Source organism: Carex rostrata, chromosome 9 (genome assembly GCF_964058835.1).
Source record: "Carex rostrata chromosome 9, lpCarRost1.2, whole genome shotgun sequence".
In the NCBI taxonomy this organism is placed as follows: domain Eukaryota; kingdom Viridiplantae; phylum Streptophyta; class Magnoliopsida; order Poales; family Cyperaceae; genus Carex; species Carex rostrata.
The window spans coordinates 8,129,371-8,146,113 of NC_135926.1; the positions used below are offsets into that span (position 1 = coordinate 8,129,371).

General features: G+C 36.0%; 1 protein-coding gene across 3 annotated transcripts in view; it reads right to left on the reverse strand.

The window, feature by feature from the left end:
* The window catches only part of LOC144559903 (wax ester synthase/diacylglycerol acyltransferase 11-like), a 40,407-nt gene extending 24,368 nt beyond the window's left edge, over positions 1-16,039 (reverse strand). Inside the window, exons 1-7 of one of the 3 annotated variants that reach the window (XR_013513284.1) lie at positions 15,692-16,039; positions 9,880-10,479; positions 9,253-9,319; positions 8,813-8,901; positions 8,244-8,456; positions 7,587-7,724; positions 7,189-7,463 (exon numbers count right to left, since the gene is read on the reverse strand). Coding sequence is in view for 2 of the 3 variants with exons in the window: in XM_078309069.1 (XP_078165195.1) it covers positions 7,320-7,463; positions 7,587-7,724; positions 8,244-8,456; positions 8,813-8,901; positions 9,253-9,319; positions 9,880-10,479; positions 15,692-15,955 (1,515 nt within the window). In the remaining variant the exon portion in view is untranslated. Of the gene's footprint in view, positions 1-7,146; positions 7,464-7,586; positions 7,725-8,243; positions 8,457-8,812; positions 8,902-9,252; positions 9,320-9,879; positions 10,480-15,691 lie in introns of those variants that run through there. The other 2 variants (XM_078309069.1, XM_078309070.1) reach the window with 2 other exon arrangements.
* Between the last annotated feature and the right edge of the window lie 704 nt (positions 16,040-16,743).

Sequence of the window (16,743 nt, forward strand, 5' to 3'; positions counted from 1 at the left end):
CGGCCCAAAACCAGCAGTCCATATTTGTCGCGTGTTGCTCGATGTTGCCAAGTAAAACACACAAGCAGTCCTAATGGATTTAGTCACTGTTTATCTATTTGTCTTGACTTTGCGGATTTGACTAGGATGCTGTGAATTCGTTCATTTTTCGTAATATCATGACTATATATGAATAATATACGTGTTTTTATGGTTGTTGCCGATGACAACGATGCTAAGATATTGTCTCCTTCTCTTTCAACTGCTTTCAAGTTTCTTTTTTGACTTTCATACTGACGGTTCTCTCTCTCTGAGAGATGACTATCCCAGTCCCGATTGATTTAGTGTCTTCTAGTGTAATATCCCAAAAAATTAAGTTATAATTATTTATGCTTACAAAAAAAAATTCATAATATATATTAAAGATTATAAATCTTTTGGTAACATATTTTATTGAAAAAATATATTACTTAAAAAAAACAGAGAGATGATATCGTAAAAATTATTATTTCTTTTGTTTTATTTCCTAAAATTATTGATTTGGTCAAATTTATTTCTATTTGCCGTACTTAAAATTATTGATTTGGTCAAATTATTAATCTCCTAATCATTAATTTGCCGTACTTAATTCTATTTAATTTTATTTAGAAAGAAATGCTAATGTGGCAATAGTCAGGTGGCTCCATTTCTTAATTGTCTCCTCTGATTCCTTAACACGATATACATGCTTTATGATAAATTTCGTATAAATCTAATATGAATTCCTCTCCTTAATTAATTACCCTAAACAATAAAGAAAAATTAAAATTAAAAAAAAAACGATGCAGTTATGCATGGCAACACCCCCCCCCCCCCCCCCACCAGGGCACACCCCTGCTGCCTAGACGGTACTCCACCTGCACTTGTGTTCTTTCGTTAGGCCCTCTAGCCCCTTTGTCCAGACGTCGACAATGTTCTCTCCACCACTATAATAGATGTCGAAATGTGCCATCAGTTCGGTCCAGAATCTAATTGCATAGGCACAGTTCCACAATAAGTGGTCCCTTGTCTCAATCCTAGTTGCGCCACACATTTCACAACCCTGTTGTATATTACATCCTCGAAACATGAGGACATCCTGTGTTAATATCTTCCTTTCTAGCATTAGCCAGATGAATACTGTGTCCTTCATTGGGATCCTCATTCTCCAGAGTTTCTTTTGTGTCGCACATAGAACACCGCTGTTGTGTAGGTATCTGTATGCTGATGCGCATGAAAATTGTTTCGTCTCTGTCCAACGCCATGATGTCGTGGTCACCACAACTGATGATTTGAAGAAGGGACCAGGATTGCTAGGTCCTTCATGAAGAAAGATCCCGTGTTGATTAGTCGCTGGAAGTGTCCGGCTACCGTTATGTCATGCAATTCCCTAACCGTCGATGCCCACAAGCTGTCTGGGTTTTTGAGTACCAGCCAGAGCCATTTTGTCAGTAGGGCAGCATTCTGGACCGATCAATTATTCCCAAACCTCCATTGATTTTTAGCGCACAGACCTTTTCCCAATTAAGCAGGAAATTTATCCCTTTGCACGGGTCCCTTCCCTTCCACGGGAAGCTTCTTCTCATCCTATCAATATGTTTTATAATCTCCATCGGAATTTTTAAGGCCTGCATATAGTGTAGCGGCATGGCGGATAGTACTGATTTTACCAAGGTGATTCTGCCTCCATATGACAAGAAATTTGAAGTCCAGCCCTCTAATTTTGACTTTACTGCCGTTAACATTGGTTGGTATTCAATTTTCCTTGGTTTCTTGATCGATGGCGGAAGTCCCAAGTATCTGATCGGTAATTTAGAAACCGGCGAGCCAAGAATTCGTTGAATTGTTGGTACTACTGCAAGCGGAACTTCGATCGGTATAATTGTGCTTTTATCATGATTTATTTTTAGGCCCGATAGGTCTGCGAAAATTTTCAGTACCTTTCGAATTATCTTCAGTGTTGTTGGGTGTGCCTCTGAGATAATCAGCGTATCATCCGCAAATTGGATTGATTTCGGCTGCCTATATACCGGTACCGGCATTGCTCCTTGAGCCTTTTCCATAAATCTTGAGAAAGAATCCGCCACCAGCATGAACAACATATGTGACAATGAGTCACCCTGACGCAATCCCCTCTTGTGCTTGAAAAACTCCGTGATGTTCCCATTGACTTTAATTGCCGATGAGGATGAGCGAAGTATATTTAGCACTGTTGCTGTCCACTTCGGTGGAAAGGCTCTCTCAATAAGGATGTTAATCAAGAAGCACCAATCGGCTGTGTCAAAAGCCTTCTCGAAATCAACCTTGTATAGGACCGTGGGTATTTTCTTTTTATCCGCAAATGCTAGAAACTCTCTGGCTGATATTCAATAGAGTGTTGGTGTTGACAAATGGGTGGAGCTTGGACTTTGGAGGAAGAAAAAGATCGACTACAAAAGAACAAGTTCGTATCCTCTTAGGTATTGAGGATTACTCTCACTTTACAGTTTGAGATTAAATCTCAACCGGTTTGGAATTCGGGTCACCATAGGGGCAGTATTATTGGACTTTGAGATTCGTGCTAAGTTAAAAAGAACAGTCCAAATCTAGTAAATGTAAAATATTCCCTTATCAAGTATTGGAGAGGATGTGAATTCCAAAAGAACCGACGACTGGGAAGAGATGAGTGGTGAACAGTTATAATTACATATGTTGATTGTGGTCATCGCCAACCTTCCAAAAAAATAAAAGATATGCTGATTGTGTGTATTAATTACTGATAATGGTTTAAATAGCGATTATAGCGGTATAGCGGGACGGTTAAAAAAATTAAGCGATTGCACTAACTAGCTAGCTATATATCATCCATAGCGCCATAGCTTTTAAGGTCCGAAAAAGCTATAGTGCAGCTATAGCTAGCTATTTAGAACTGATATGCGTTTTCCTCAAACAAAAAATATATATATATACTGATTTGCACTTGCGACTTTATAGGAGCGCGGAGCACCTGTTTGAAGTGCTAGGGAAATAAATATATTTTTATTCCAATCTCAATGAATAACAGGTTTGTGTTACTCCGATTTCAACCGTCTAAAAATTTTCATGTGTGAATCTTAAAGAAGAAATTTATTTATACGGACATATGAACGAAGATCAACAGTTGGAATCTAAATAAAAGGTTCTTGTTATTGTACTGTATCGTCACATTCTTTACTGCACCATAAGGCAGTGCTCCACACAAAAAAAAAAAAAAAAAAAACAAAACAAAACAAAACAAAACAAAACAAAACAAAAAACAAAGAAAAAAGACAGAATATAGAGTTATCTTCTTCTACATTCAGATTTAAAATTATACAATTTAAATATTTTTCTATATAGAATTCACCTCCTCTCCTGCTCTCTTTCTCTAAAAAATTAATATGCTGGAACAGGAAAAGTAAAAAAATTAACGATCCGAATCTAAGCTCAATTTTTAGTTACATCTGGGGATTTGGACCCCAATTTATGGATGTTGTATTCTATATTTGGGCCCAGTATTATCCAATTCCAGATGAGAAAAGTATATGCACACCAGTTATTGGACCGCTCGTTGCTTGTTCCCTGTGCATCATGCCGAAATTTTTTTTCTTACCGCCCTCAAAAATCAGAATTAAATAAATACCATCCGTTTATTTAGATTTAAAATTCTACCACGAGTGAATCGAATAGGTTTTCTAATTGTTTTAAGTGCTGTTACATGGTCTCTTTGGAAAAATAGAAATGAAATGTGTTTTAATAATACTCCAGCTAAAACAGCTAGAACAATGATTATGCTGATAAAATATTTATGCTTGTATTGGATAGGTATGCTGAAGAAGAAGACCAAAGAATCGGTTGAAGAGTGGCTCCCCATCGTTGAGGATGCCATTCCAATTAGTCAGTTCATGCCTCTCTCCATGGTAGTGCTCCAACCTCCTGCTGAGGGCTCCGAGGCCACTTGATGGCAGATGAAGACAGATTCACCATTTTGCTCTACTTATCTAGTTTACCTTAGCCCCCTTATGAATGGCTTAGTTTTAGCTAATCTGAAATATTTTTGGACTTTAGATCTAGTTTTATTATGGTTGTTGTATGAACTATTTGTTGTTTTTGTGACTTGATATTTTCTACTCTCGGTTGAGGTGTTCCCTGTTTGAAGGGCACACTAAAACTAATTTTGTAATTATCCAATTTCAGTAATATGAAATGGGCTTCTGCCTTTTTAAAAAAAAAAAAAAAAAAAAAATTCTACCACGAACTCGAACTGGATCTGCAGACGGATCCCCAATCCGTTCGCATACTGAGCCTGCGGACCGATCTGCTCGCGTACTGGACCTATACACGCATCCGTGCACGTACTAAATCGATGCACTGACCCGTTTGCATCCCTGATTGGCGTTCTTGTTAGAAACACATAAAACAATTTGCGTGCGCGTACTGGGCCTGGAAATATAAAAAGTTTACTAAACTTACGGACAAAAGAATTCAACTAGTCGATGACGTGTCTTCATGTGAAAGGTTCCGTGTGAGATCTGTCCGTGTCATGGTGGAACAAGCGCCTGGTACGTGCATCGAGGAATGCTTTCGTGTCAAAAGAGGTCCTGTCGTAACGGAATCTTAAATCTGAATAAACAGGCAGTATTTATTTAATTCTGATTTTTGAGGGTGATAAGAAAAAAAATTTCGGTGCATCATGTGCCGCAATTTTTATATATAAGAAAATTGAAAAACAAAATATTAAAAACGAGAACGGGTCTGTGAAAATTTTAAAAACAGGAAGGGGTACACGACCCATGGCGTCCCTGAGGGACGTCATACCAAATTCAAGTCCGACGAAAAAAAAAAAAAAATTTGAAAAACCAGGGACGCCATGGCATACCCCAATCCAAGAATTTCAGCAAAAAAATAAATAAATTCCAGGGACACCATGGCATATTCAGTCCCATATACAAAAGCTGAAAATAAAACTTTACTTAGCGTTTTTCAGCTGAAATTTGACTTAGCGTTTTTCGTGAGATTTGTATATGGAACTAGATATGCCATGGCGTCCCTAGAATTTAATTAATTTTTTTTTTGGGCTGGGGTATGTCATGGCGTCCCTGGTTTTTCAAATTTTTTTTTTTTTTTCGTCGAACTTGAATTTGGTATGGCGTCCCTCAGGGACGCCATGAGTCGTGTACCCCTTCCTGTTTTTAAAATTTTCACAGACCCATTCTCGTTTTTAATATTTTGTTTTTCAATTTTCTTATATATAAAAATTGCGGCATCATGTGCTTCTCATAACATCTTGTTTCTTGACCTACAGTATTTGCGCCGTGATTTTTATATATAAGAAAATTGAAAAACAAAATATTAAAAACGAGAATGGGTCTGTGAAAATTTTAAAAACAGGAAGGGGTACACGACTCATGGCGTCCCTGAGGGACGCCATACCAAATTCACCGCAATTTTTATATATAAGAAAATTGAAAAACAAAATATTAAAAACGAGAATGGGTCTGTGAAAATTTTAAAAACAGGAAGGGGTACACGACCCATGGCGTCCCTGAGGGACGCCATACCAAATTCAAGTCCGACGAAAAAAAAAAAAAATTTGAAAAACCAGGGACGTCATGGCATACCCAGCCCAAGAATTTCAGCAAAAAAAAAAAAATAAATAAATAAATTCCAGAGACGCCATGGCATATCCAGTCCCATATATAAAAGCTGAAAATAAAACTTTACTTAGCGTTTTTCAGCTGAAATTTGACTTAGCGTTTTTCATGAGATTTGTATATGGGACTAGATATGCCATGGCGTCCCTGGAATTTAATTTTTTTTTTTTTGGGCTGGGGTATGCCATGGCGTCCCTGGTTTTTCAAATTTTTTTTTTTTTTCGTCGGACTTGAATTTGGTATGGCGTCCCTCAGGGACGCTATGAGTCGTGTACCCCTTCCTGTTTTTAAAATTTTCACAGATCCATTCTCGTTTTTAATATTTTGTTTTTCAATTTTCTTATATATAAAAATCACGGCCAAATTCAAGTTCAACGAAAAAAAAAAAAATTTTGAAAAACCAGGGACGCAATGGCATACCCCAGCCCAAAAAAAAATAATAATAATTAAATTTCAGGGACGCCATGGCATATCTAGTCCCATATACAAATCTCACGAAAAACGCCAAGTCAAATTTCAGCTGAAAAACGCTAAGTAAAGTTTTATTTTCAGCTTTTGTATATGGGACTGGATATACCATGGCGTCCCTGGAATTTAATTTTTTTTTTTTTTTTTTTTTGCTGAAATTCTTTGGCTGGGGTATGCCATGGCGTCCCTGGTTTTTCAAAAAAAAAAAAAATTTCCGTCGGACTTGAATTTGGTATGGCGTCCCTCAGGGACGCCATGGGTCGTGTACCCCTTCCTGTTTTGAAAATTTTCACAGACCCATTCTCGTTTTTAATATTTTGTTTTTCAATTTTCTTATATATAAAAATTGCGGGTATTTGCGGCCTTCCTTTCTATCAAATACTAATTGCTTGGGAGAGAAGACCTGGTCAATCGCTTTATACAATGTAATCTACCGCAATTTTTATATATAAGAAAATTGAAAAACAAAATATTAAAAACGAGAATGGGTCTGTGAAAATTTTAAAAACAGGAAGGGGTACACGACGCATGGCGTCCCTGAGGGACGCCATACCAAATTCAAGTCCGACGAAAAAAAAAAAAATTTTTGAAAAACCAGTGACGCCATGGCATACCCCAACCCAGAAAAAAAAAAAAAAAAAAAAATTCCAGGGACGCCATGGCATATCCAGTCCCATATACAAAAGCTGAAAATAAAACTTTACTTAGCGTTTTTCAACTGAAATTTGACTTAGCGTTTTTCGTGAGATTTGTATATGGGACTAGATATGCCATGGCGTCCCTGGAATTTAATTTTTTTTTTTTTTTTTTTTTGGGCTGAGGTATGCCATGGCGTCCCTGGTTTTTCAAAAAAAAAAAAAAAATTTCGTCGAACTTGAATTTGGTATGGCATCCCTCAGGGACGCCATGAGTCGTGTACCCCTTCCTGTTTTTAAAATTTTCACAGACTCATTCTTGTTTTTAATATTTTGTTTTTCAATTTTCTTATATATAAAAATCACGGTGTAATCTATCATAGTATGTACAACAATTTAACTACCAAGTATATGCTCAATTCAATCATCCTATTTACAATTTCTCTCCAATGTAATCAGAATAATGAAGACCCTACGCCACAACCCAGCAATACGATCCATAGTTTCTTTCTCTACTGCTTTTGGGAAATTATACAAGGTTTGGCTGTTTTAATTCTTCTTCGACAATTTAATTTTCAGCTGCAATTCTGATAATGCTGAGAGATTCTACAAAATCATCCAAAAGTTGGTGTGAATCTGAGATGACTGAGTCATCTACTGCCATAACAACCTTCATCGTGTTCATGTAACTCTGGTAATGAAGTGTTAGAGCCTGTCAAGAAATTAATATTTGAATAATTAGCTTATTTGGGTTTCCAGCATACTAACATATGCATCCTTTTGTGTGTACATGTGTGTGTTGGGAGGGGGCGTTATTTTATTGAGGAAAACTCACCTGTGGGTGGCCATACACACTAGGAGCAATGTAGACAATAGGATGACCAAAGAAGCATATCTGCTCAAGCGGCCCCATGAGATTTGAGAAGGACAAGGTGGTGTTCATAAGTACTTTATGTGACAGTGCACATGCAACCTATTAAAAAATTTCATCTTAAAAATTCTATCTTTTCCAGAAAGAAACAGGAATTAAAAATGGCAAGTTGGTAATTTCAACCAAAGCCTTTATTCTGGTAACAAGATGCCTGCTCAGAAACTGTAGATTCATTAACATGAAGTCTAATAGTTGTATCAGCTGGGTGCCTGAGAACTCTGTAGTTCAGCATTTTTCAGTACTTATGTTCTTCTTGTCCTATTAGGTGCTTAATTAAACATAAATGCAGGGAACAGCTATCATTGACCTGTTAGCCCTAATGCCTGGAACAACAAAATCGTACAATAGGGGCGCAACAATTCAGGTCTGTGATCATCTAATGTGAGAAGTATATGCATGGTACCCATGGTACAAGATGGCAAATTAAAACCTCAATGGACCAAGGGAATTTTAGCCTCAAGTTGAACCAAAGAGAAAATTAACTTAAGATCCAATCAGCACTGACAGGTATAGGTTACTAAAAGCTTCATCATGAGCATATCTCAAAAGTAAGATGGAAACCTTAATGCCAAAGAGCTTCAGGATCAGTTTTCCACTGAAATAAGTTGATACAGCTTCGAGTGAGTTTTTCTTCCTTGCAGCAATGGCCTTTCCTTGGCGTACATAATCTAAAGGATCTTCATGGATTACAATAGGGAACCGAAGCATCATGTATCCTATGAGATTTCCATATTTTGCATTATTTTTACCTCCTTCCATCATCTCAGCTAAATCCTGCTTGTTAGGAAAATAATCACAAAACAAATCCTAATTTCTATTTTGTGACATAATCATAATTGAGGTTTTTTTCCTCCATTTTATATTGTGATACCTATTTTGGAACAAACAAAAAATAACATAACAAAATCACTCCTTGGCAGCTTATTCTCCTTGCAGGGCAATATTTTCATTAATTAGTTATTAACAACTTCTGATTTTTTTCTCTGCTGCAAATTTCACAATTGTTGCTCCTCTGAACTATATAGGTTTGGTTCACTGGTTCGCTTATTAAGTTTTGACCATTACGAGCTTGTGCCAATAACTACATTATGGCTCACACAAGAACTTTTTAATTATAAAATAAGACTAACATGTATTCCAGGTGTCGGCCGTATGTTCACAAGAAGTGTTGATCTTACACGGGTGTTCCTGGGAAACTTCTTTTCATCATTTGTCTCACCTGAAAAATATAATTTAGAGAAAAAATTATTCATTGATAATTCTCTTAGAGAAAAACCAAAAATGTGCAGTTCAACATCTAACTGAATTATCAGGTGATTATAATAAACAATCATAGCGCCCGATCACTTTTACTGTTATTATTATTTTGGCTTGCTTAGCAATTACTTGATGCTCCAGCATAAATTTAGCACTTGCCAAGTCTCAATCATAGATTGCTAGTGTACCAGCAAAGAAACAACTTTTTACCAGGCTTGTAAGTATATATAGTAGTGTAGAAGTGAAGTCCAATATTAGCATGTATTGATATACAAAAATTGAATCAACATTTGATCCAGGTGTGATTACTTACAGTGTTTTCTATAAAGATATCGAGAAAGAGCTGCTGATGTGACCCCCACCAAAACATCATTTACAGTCTGTGAATACAAATTAGCATTAGTGTAATTTTGGGCTTTTCTGCTATCATCTATCTCTTTAATTAATCCTAAAAAGAAATTGAGAAAAAAAGAGGTTTTACATGAAAGAGAACAAAAGCAATCTCTTTTGAACCCTGAATTGGTAAAAAGAATTCTCAGGGGCGTCTATGTTCAAGAGTTGATACTTGTTAAAGTTGTGGTGTTGTTATTAGAAACTATTATACTAATGTTTTTTATCCCTGCTTACAAGATATAAATAAAGTAAAAAGTTCATCTCCCTTCCTAGATGACACAAATGCTGTCATGTTCACATAAGAGATAACTAACTAAGCCTAGGAAGAGTAGCAAACTTCCTTGCAGAATGTAACAAAAGTAATATTAAATATCATTTTTACTTTTTAGTATTGGCAGCCATGAAAATCCCATTAGTTTAAAGGAATAAAGAAAAAATTTAATGCACTTGCAGCAAAAGGCCTAATAAAAGCTATCCATCATATATAACATTGTACACTGTAAAATTAGGATGCAATCATAAAAAGATGAAAGAAAGTGACACTTACGCAGCCCATGGCATTTTTAACAATCTTGACATCATCGAGCCGTATTGTTCGGTGCACAAACCGTTTCCTGGCATACTCCACCCCTTTGTGTCCCTTCAGTGGCGTCTCAGTATCCCTCAAAAACAGCATGCTAGCCACAAACAATAGCATATCAACAAAGGTGTGCCACAAAAGAACTACAAAGGAGAAGATCCACAACAGAAAAGCCCAAATCCCCGTCTCCGGCCTTGGCCCGGCATAGAGTGATCCAGCACGGCGTGGCGGCAGTGAAGGAGGCTTGGTTGGGTCATCAGATTGTCTAGTGCATGCTAGTAGAAGGGAGGTGAGGGACATACCATCACCAAGTGAGTGGTGGCCTCGAAACACTGCAGCCGAAGCCGACTCATGGGAAGGGATGTTTATGATGTGGAACTCCCAGAGTGGCCTGCTGTGGTCCACAGTTGTCAGAGAGAGAGAGGACACGTAGTCCTCAACTAGCTGGTCGTTGGAGGAAGGAGAGGTGGGGTCCGAGGACAGAGAAGGAATGATGATGTGATCTTTCACGTTTACTTCTACCGGTCTCCATCTAAGCACTTTCTTACAGTTTGATTCATCAAGCACCTATAACAGTAAGAGATAATGAGAAAAATATTCACAGTTACTGTCAAATTTTATCGCACAAGTATGAAATTAGTATGTCAAAACGAGTATCATACCAATTGACGTATCAATAATACAAACTTATGTACGTGTAAACATCAAAGCTGAGTATAGAACGCTTATGTAGTGTTAAGTGTTTGGAACAATTCAGAATTCGTACAGTCGTGACGAGCAAAATAACAAAATAAGTCTGTATTATATATACTTTTCTGGTGAATTCAGTATTGTTTTAGATTTATTTTTATTTAGCCCCCACAGAATCTTGTTTGCGAAAGATGGATCTTCCTTTGTCCTAGCTTAGCACTATGCCAGAAAAAAATCATGCGAATTATATCAATTTGACTATTGCTGAATCGTACCTTTTAGTCCAAAGAAGCAAGAGAGACACAAGCCTTTTGATTTTAGTAGGACTTAAAGTTTCCCAATTACAGAGAATCCACACGTCGCAACCCCAAATCGAGCGTGGCAGAGACATGCAGACCGAGCGAGAGAGGTGAGAGGCGCGACGAACTGGATGTCTCCAATCTGAACCATCGCTGGAGCGTGACACGTTGCTCATCGCGATTGTCACACGAACAAAGAGAAGCCTATTAATTTCGTGGAGAAAGAGACGAGCGCAAAAGAATTAATTTTGTGAAGAGACAAGCGGCAGGCAGAATTTTTTATTTATAGGAATATTATCAAAAGCTTTTTAAGAACTGAATGCAAAATTCGGTGCTGTTAAGAAATGTGATTGTCAATTTGGGTCATTTCTATCATCACCAACTTATAAATCCGTTTTTTGCTACAGAAAATCGACTCATCTCTTCCCTTTCTCTTAAACTTTTTATGTAGCTATTTATATGACGTGTGGGGAGTGGAAATTGACCCAAACTGACAAACTCGGTTTCTTAAAAAAACACTGAATTTTAAATTCTGTACTTTCTACCAAATCGGAATATAACCGCAATTTATCTAAAACTATATAATATTTCTATATGAAAAAAAAAAAGTATGAGCGGCAAGGGCCAGAATGAAATAAGAAAGATGAATAAAAAATTATAAATAAAAGACTAGCGCGCGAGTTTTATTCGGCAATAGTGCAACAGATAATATTCAATTTATAAACAATTTGTTACATGCTTGATCTAATGATTTTTTTGTTGTTGCAATAATTGAATGCAAAATTGTTGCCGCCATCTTATGTTGTAGGGATTTAATGCAGTCTACGCACTTAGGCGCACAAGCCTTAATTTAATTGCCTGATCAAGAAAAACAACATGACAAGAAAGAAGCATTGTCATAATTATATTTAGAGTAAGGCAACGGTGCTATCAGTTGCATAGAGGACTACGGTGCTACGGTTCAATATTTGAGCTTTCAAAATTCTAGCAGTCGATCTGAACCGTTCATCTTGTTCTCCATATTAATATGTGTTTGGAGACCAAATTTTATATTTTTTGAAAAAAATTTACTATTTTTTTAGATAGGTAGAAAATCAAATATGTGAATGGTGCAGAATTTTTAGATCAAGTGATTTTCTACCTATCTAAAACAATAGTAAAAAAAAAATTTCAAAAATGTAAAATTTGGTTTCCAAACACATATTAATACGGAGAACAAGATGAATGGTTTAAATCGATTGTTAGGATTTTGAAAACTCAAATATTGAGCCATAGCACCGTAACCCTCTATGCAACCCATAGCACCGTAGCCTTACTCTTATATTTACGTGTGTATATATTAATGGTATATCCAAATGCTCTTCCTATTTATATGTCTCCAAAATTAGAGTTAGTCCAACAAGTAAGAATCAGAATTTAATGATGACAAATTCACAGTAATTTTAACGTTCCAAAACAATTGAAAATTATGAACTATTTATTCGGTTAATGTTCGTTTAATTAATTATTTTTGTTATCAATATTGTTAAACAAAACACCTTAATACTTATCCGGTCAACATAATATGATTTTAAGGAATATTATACATTTTATTCATTGCGGTTTTTTAAAATAAAGATTAAGTTTTTATCATTCAAATTAATTAAATAATTTGTATTCAAATTTCGAGTCCGCAACCTTTCATCTGGAAGACAATTGTCACTAACTCGAAGGTTGTCTCTCTCTGTTCATAGTTGTTTAACTTATAGCTTTTAATGGTTATCATATAAAATTAAATCAAAAATATCTTATCAGAACCAATTATATGTTTATCAAAGCAGTGACTTTACTTTTGGCTTTGAAACTTGTATTGGATTAATCTGAAAGTACTTATAAAATGTTAAAATAAATTTATCGATAAAAAATAACATGCTGACTAATAATTACATGGGTAATAATATTAGAAATTCTTTTGCACTTAGAAAAACCTACGTCTACTACTTGATAATTGATATTCACAAGTCACAACTAGATGTCTCCAGCACAGTAGCTATCAGTAGCGGTAATATATCGCTACCAAAAGAATCTGTACAGGATAATTAACTCGGTGTCAGCATCTTATCGCCGTATTGGTTAAGTAATTGGAAAAGTGAAACATGCAAAATGGCCGTGAAATGAAACGGTGAAAGAGACTCCTCCAGTAAATATCAGGGTAAAGATTTTAACAGAGCAGTTTTGGGTTCATACAGCGCACGAACAACATGCCTGACTGTTTTGATTCTATAATCCGTGCACTGCATGAAGCCAAAACTACTCTGTTAAAATCTTTACTCTAAATATCAGATTGGATAAAAACAGAGAAAGCAACAATCAATGCGGACCTTCGAGTGACGAATAAAGGAACATAATAGATAGACAAGAAAGCAGCATTGACAAATTTGGTTGCACTTATTACTTTCCGGATTTTATCTCATAAATGATAAATCACCCAAGACAAGACATGAAGACGGTATATTAGATAAAAATATCGCCAGAGTCAGGAGTGAAGTAACTATGGAGGTCAAAAATATATATGGAGATTAATTATATAAAAATTTTATGTGAAGAACGAAGGTCAGTTTAACTATTTTATAATATTTTAATGTAAATTATATATGTGTGTGTATTATACATTAATACAAAACATTTAAAAAAATAGAAGTTAATTGACTCTCATATTACCTTACTACATCTACCTTTGAATAGAGTTACTTTGATTTCATAAAACGCACGATTAACCAGTACAGAATTAAAAATATATAACTCATCCGTGAAGCTATTATGCACATTTTAAAATAAAGAATGGTGCAAAGTGATCATTTTTTCTTCCAACAGAAATTAAAATATGCTTTGCCAAGTAAAGTAACAGGACGATTTAAATGCAAGGAATATTGGAATAGCAAATGAAGCTATCAATCTATTATGCAGTTTTTATATGCTACGGAATGCCTATCATCTGCATTAACTCAAAAGAAAATATTTTGAGTTAATGAATCTCAATTATTTAATTTTAAATGGAACAAATTCAGCTCTGGCTTATAACATAGAGATTTTTTAATATTAGTGTGGATCTAGTCTGTACAAATTTTAGAACAGATGGGATGGTTGAGATACATTAACTCATGTCATGGTGCCGTTCGGCAAGGGTCTCCTTAAGCCTCCTTAAGGCTAAAGGAGCCTCATTTAGCTTCCTTAGCCGCTTAATCTTTCCGAACACCAGTTCCTTAGTTCGAATTAAGATAATCTCCTTTAGCCTCCTTTTATCCGGATCTTAATCCTCTGTCCCTTCCTTAAGGCACCTCTCCCCCTTCCTTTAGCTTTAGCTTTCTTAATCATTTGCCCCTTACTTTAGCTTACCGAACAACTCCTCCTTAGCGCGGATTATTATTTAATCCACCATGTGTAGCTGAACAACCCCAAAATATTATTTTTGAGTTAACGCGAAGGATACGAATTCCCCAATTAAAACCTAAGGTACAGAATTAATATCTTGTGCATTAGCTCAAAAGGGAATCTTTTGAGTTAATGAATCTCAACCATTCGATTTATTTCAAAATTCATGTAAACTAGATCTGCACTAATATTAAAAGACCCTTATATTATAAGCAGAAGCTGAATTTGCTCCATTCAAAATCAAACGGTTGAGATTCATTAATTCAAAAGATTATATTTTGAGTTAATGCAGAGGATACGCATTCTAAGGTACAACCTCTGATTCTCTGAAAGATGAGCAGTTGAAACTTTCGGGTACGCAACAACTGTGGAACCAAAAGACAGAGACAACGATCAGTACCTCTGAGGCTCTGACGGAATTAAATGATTAAGTCTTTCTTTTATCCCCAACTCTCTATTTTCAAATAAACAAAAAATTAACTCAAGATACATATAACCCGCTCCTACGTAATTAAGCCGAGAAAAAAAAAAATCTTGTAGATATAAACAAGATCTTTCATGAAAGTGCGTATATATGATTAAAAAGTAAAAGCTGTATATGTCGTTTCCTTAACCATCCAAAGAACTTGTGCCCCTAGATGGCTAGATCCCCCTTTCTTTTGAACACAATTCTCTTATTAGAAATTAATTAACCTTTCTCCAAAATGCTGGTACAACTTGTAACAACTTTGTCATAAGCTCAATGATTTACAGTTTTACCTTGACAGTTGTCACTTCAACAAAAAAGCAGCAAAATATAAATAAAACTTCAATTTTATAACCGTGTTGACGTCAAAAATGACTAGCCTTAATTTGCAAATTGCAGTAGGATATAGATGTAATTTTTGACACTTCGAGGAAATTGAGATATATACTGATCAGAGATAGTGGGGGTTAGCTGGAAGCAACCTTAGTACAGTCATATTACTGTTAATATACCATGTTCTCTGTGCCAATAAATACTTAAAAAGTACAGTACCAGTATCTTCAGTATATTTTAATGAATATGTAAAGAAGAAGCATGGAAGCAAGGAAAGGGTTGGCGCGGACGGCTGCTTTGATATTCAACGGCTTTTGTGGAAATAACTTCGACAACCCAAAAATATATTTGACGAACGAGATTATGAAAAGATAAAGTAATCACTGATTGGACAGCACAATCCACAAATCTGACTTTTTAGGGCCTAAGATGTAAACCGCAACTTTTTGAGGACGCAAGTGCAAACCAAAACAGTGACGATGAAGATCAAGCAAACTACTATATACAACTAAATTAATTATTATACCCATATTAAATGAAGTAAAAAAAATTATGTAAAGGGCTGCAAGGTATGTCTCACCGGTATACTCGAGAAGCGGGGATGTCTGACGAGTGTCGCCTCGAGACCTTCGATGAAGGTGTCGACATTAACCGGCGTGCCAAATCCAAAGATAGAAATTATATGACAATTGAAGGTTGGCTGATGAAATAGCCGCCCGGCCGGACTCACCGGCTCGCCTTCCCATTTGGTTGCGCTCGTGGCGGTTTCCTCCTCTGGGGTTGTTTTGGTGTTTATCTTCAGCGGTCGTTTTCTCAGGTGCAGTTCGTCAGGGGAACCCGCCATGAGAGGAGAGTTTCGAAGATTTATCCCGCGGGGAGCAAGTTTGTAGCTTGAGAAATGGTATTAACAAATGGGTGGAGGTTGGTTTTGACAAATGGGAGGAGGTTAGTTGGACTTTGGAGGAAGACAAAGATGTCGCTACAAAGTAACCAACAAGTGGGAAGAGATGAGTGGTGAGCAGTATAATTATATTGTATTATCGATTTGCCCTTGGCGACTTTATAAGAGAGAGGACTGCGGAGAGCCTCTTTGCGGGAGTCGGATCGATCGTCCGATTAAAATCCGAATCAATTCGGTCTGCGGTGGAATGCACCGTGTTTTTTTAATATCGTGTCACAGGTCGGAAAATTTGAATCCAGACTTAAAATTTGAGGTCCTTTAGATAATACGAATTCACGTTGTAGTGCTCTTCTAGATGTACTAAATTTGAGAATGATTTGTGTATAATTCAGAATCATTTGAATTAGTAATCTCAGTCTTATAAAGAAGCAAAAAAAAAAAAAGTTCACGAATAATTCATAAAATTTTCAAAAACTTTGTAAAATTCGCGAATAATTCGGTGTTTAGTTTGTCATCACCAGAAAAAAAAAATTTAATTCGCAAATAATTCACGAATTAAACACCAATCTTGTGACTACGGTAGCTGAAATTTTTATTAATATTAAAAAAGTTTCAAAATTTGCAAATCTACACCCATTTCAACTTATTTCCAGATCTGTCCGATTTGGATAATTATTTTCCGAATTTAGCGTCTCTTTCCAAAAAATAATTCTCTGAATCCAAAGGTCTCT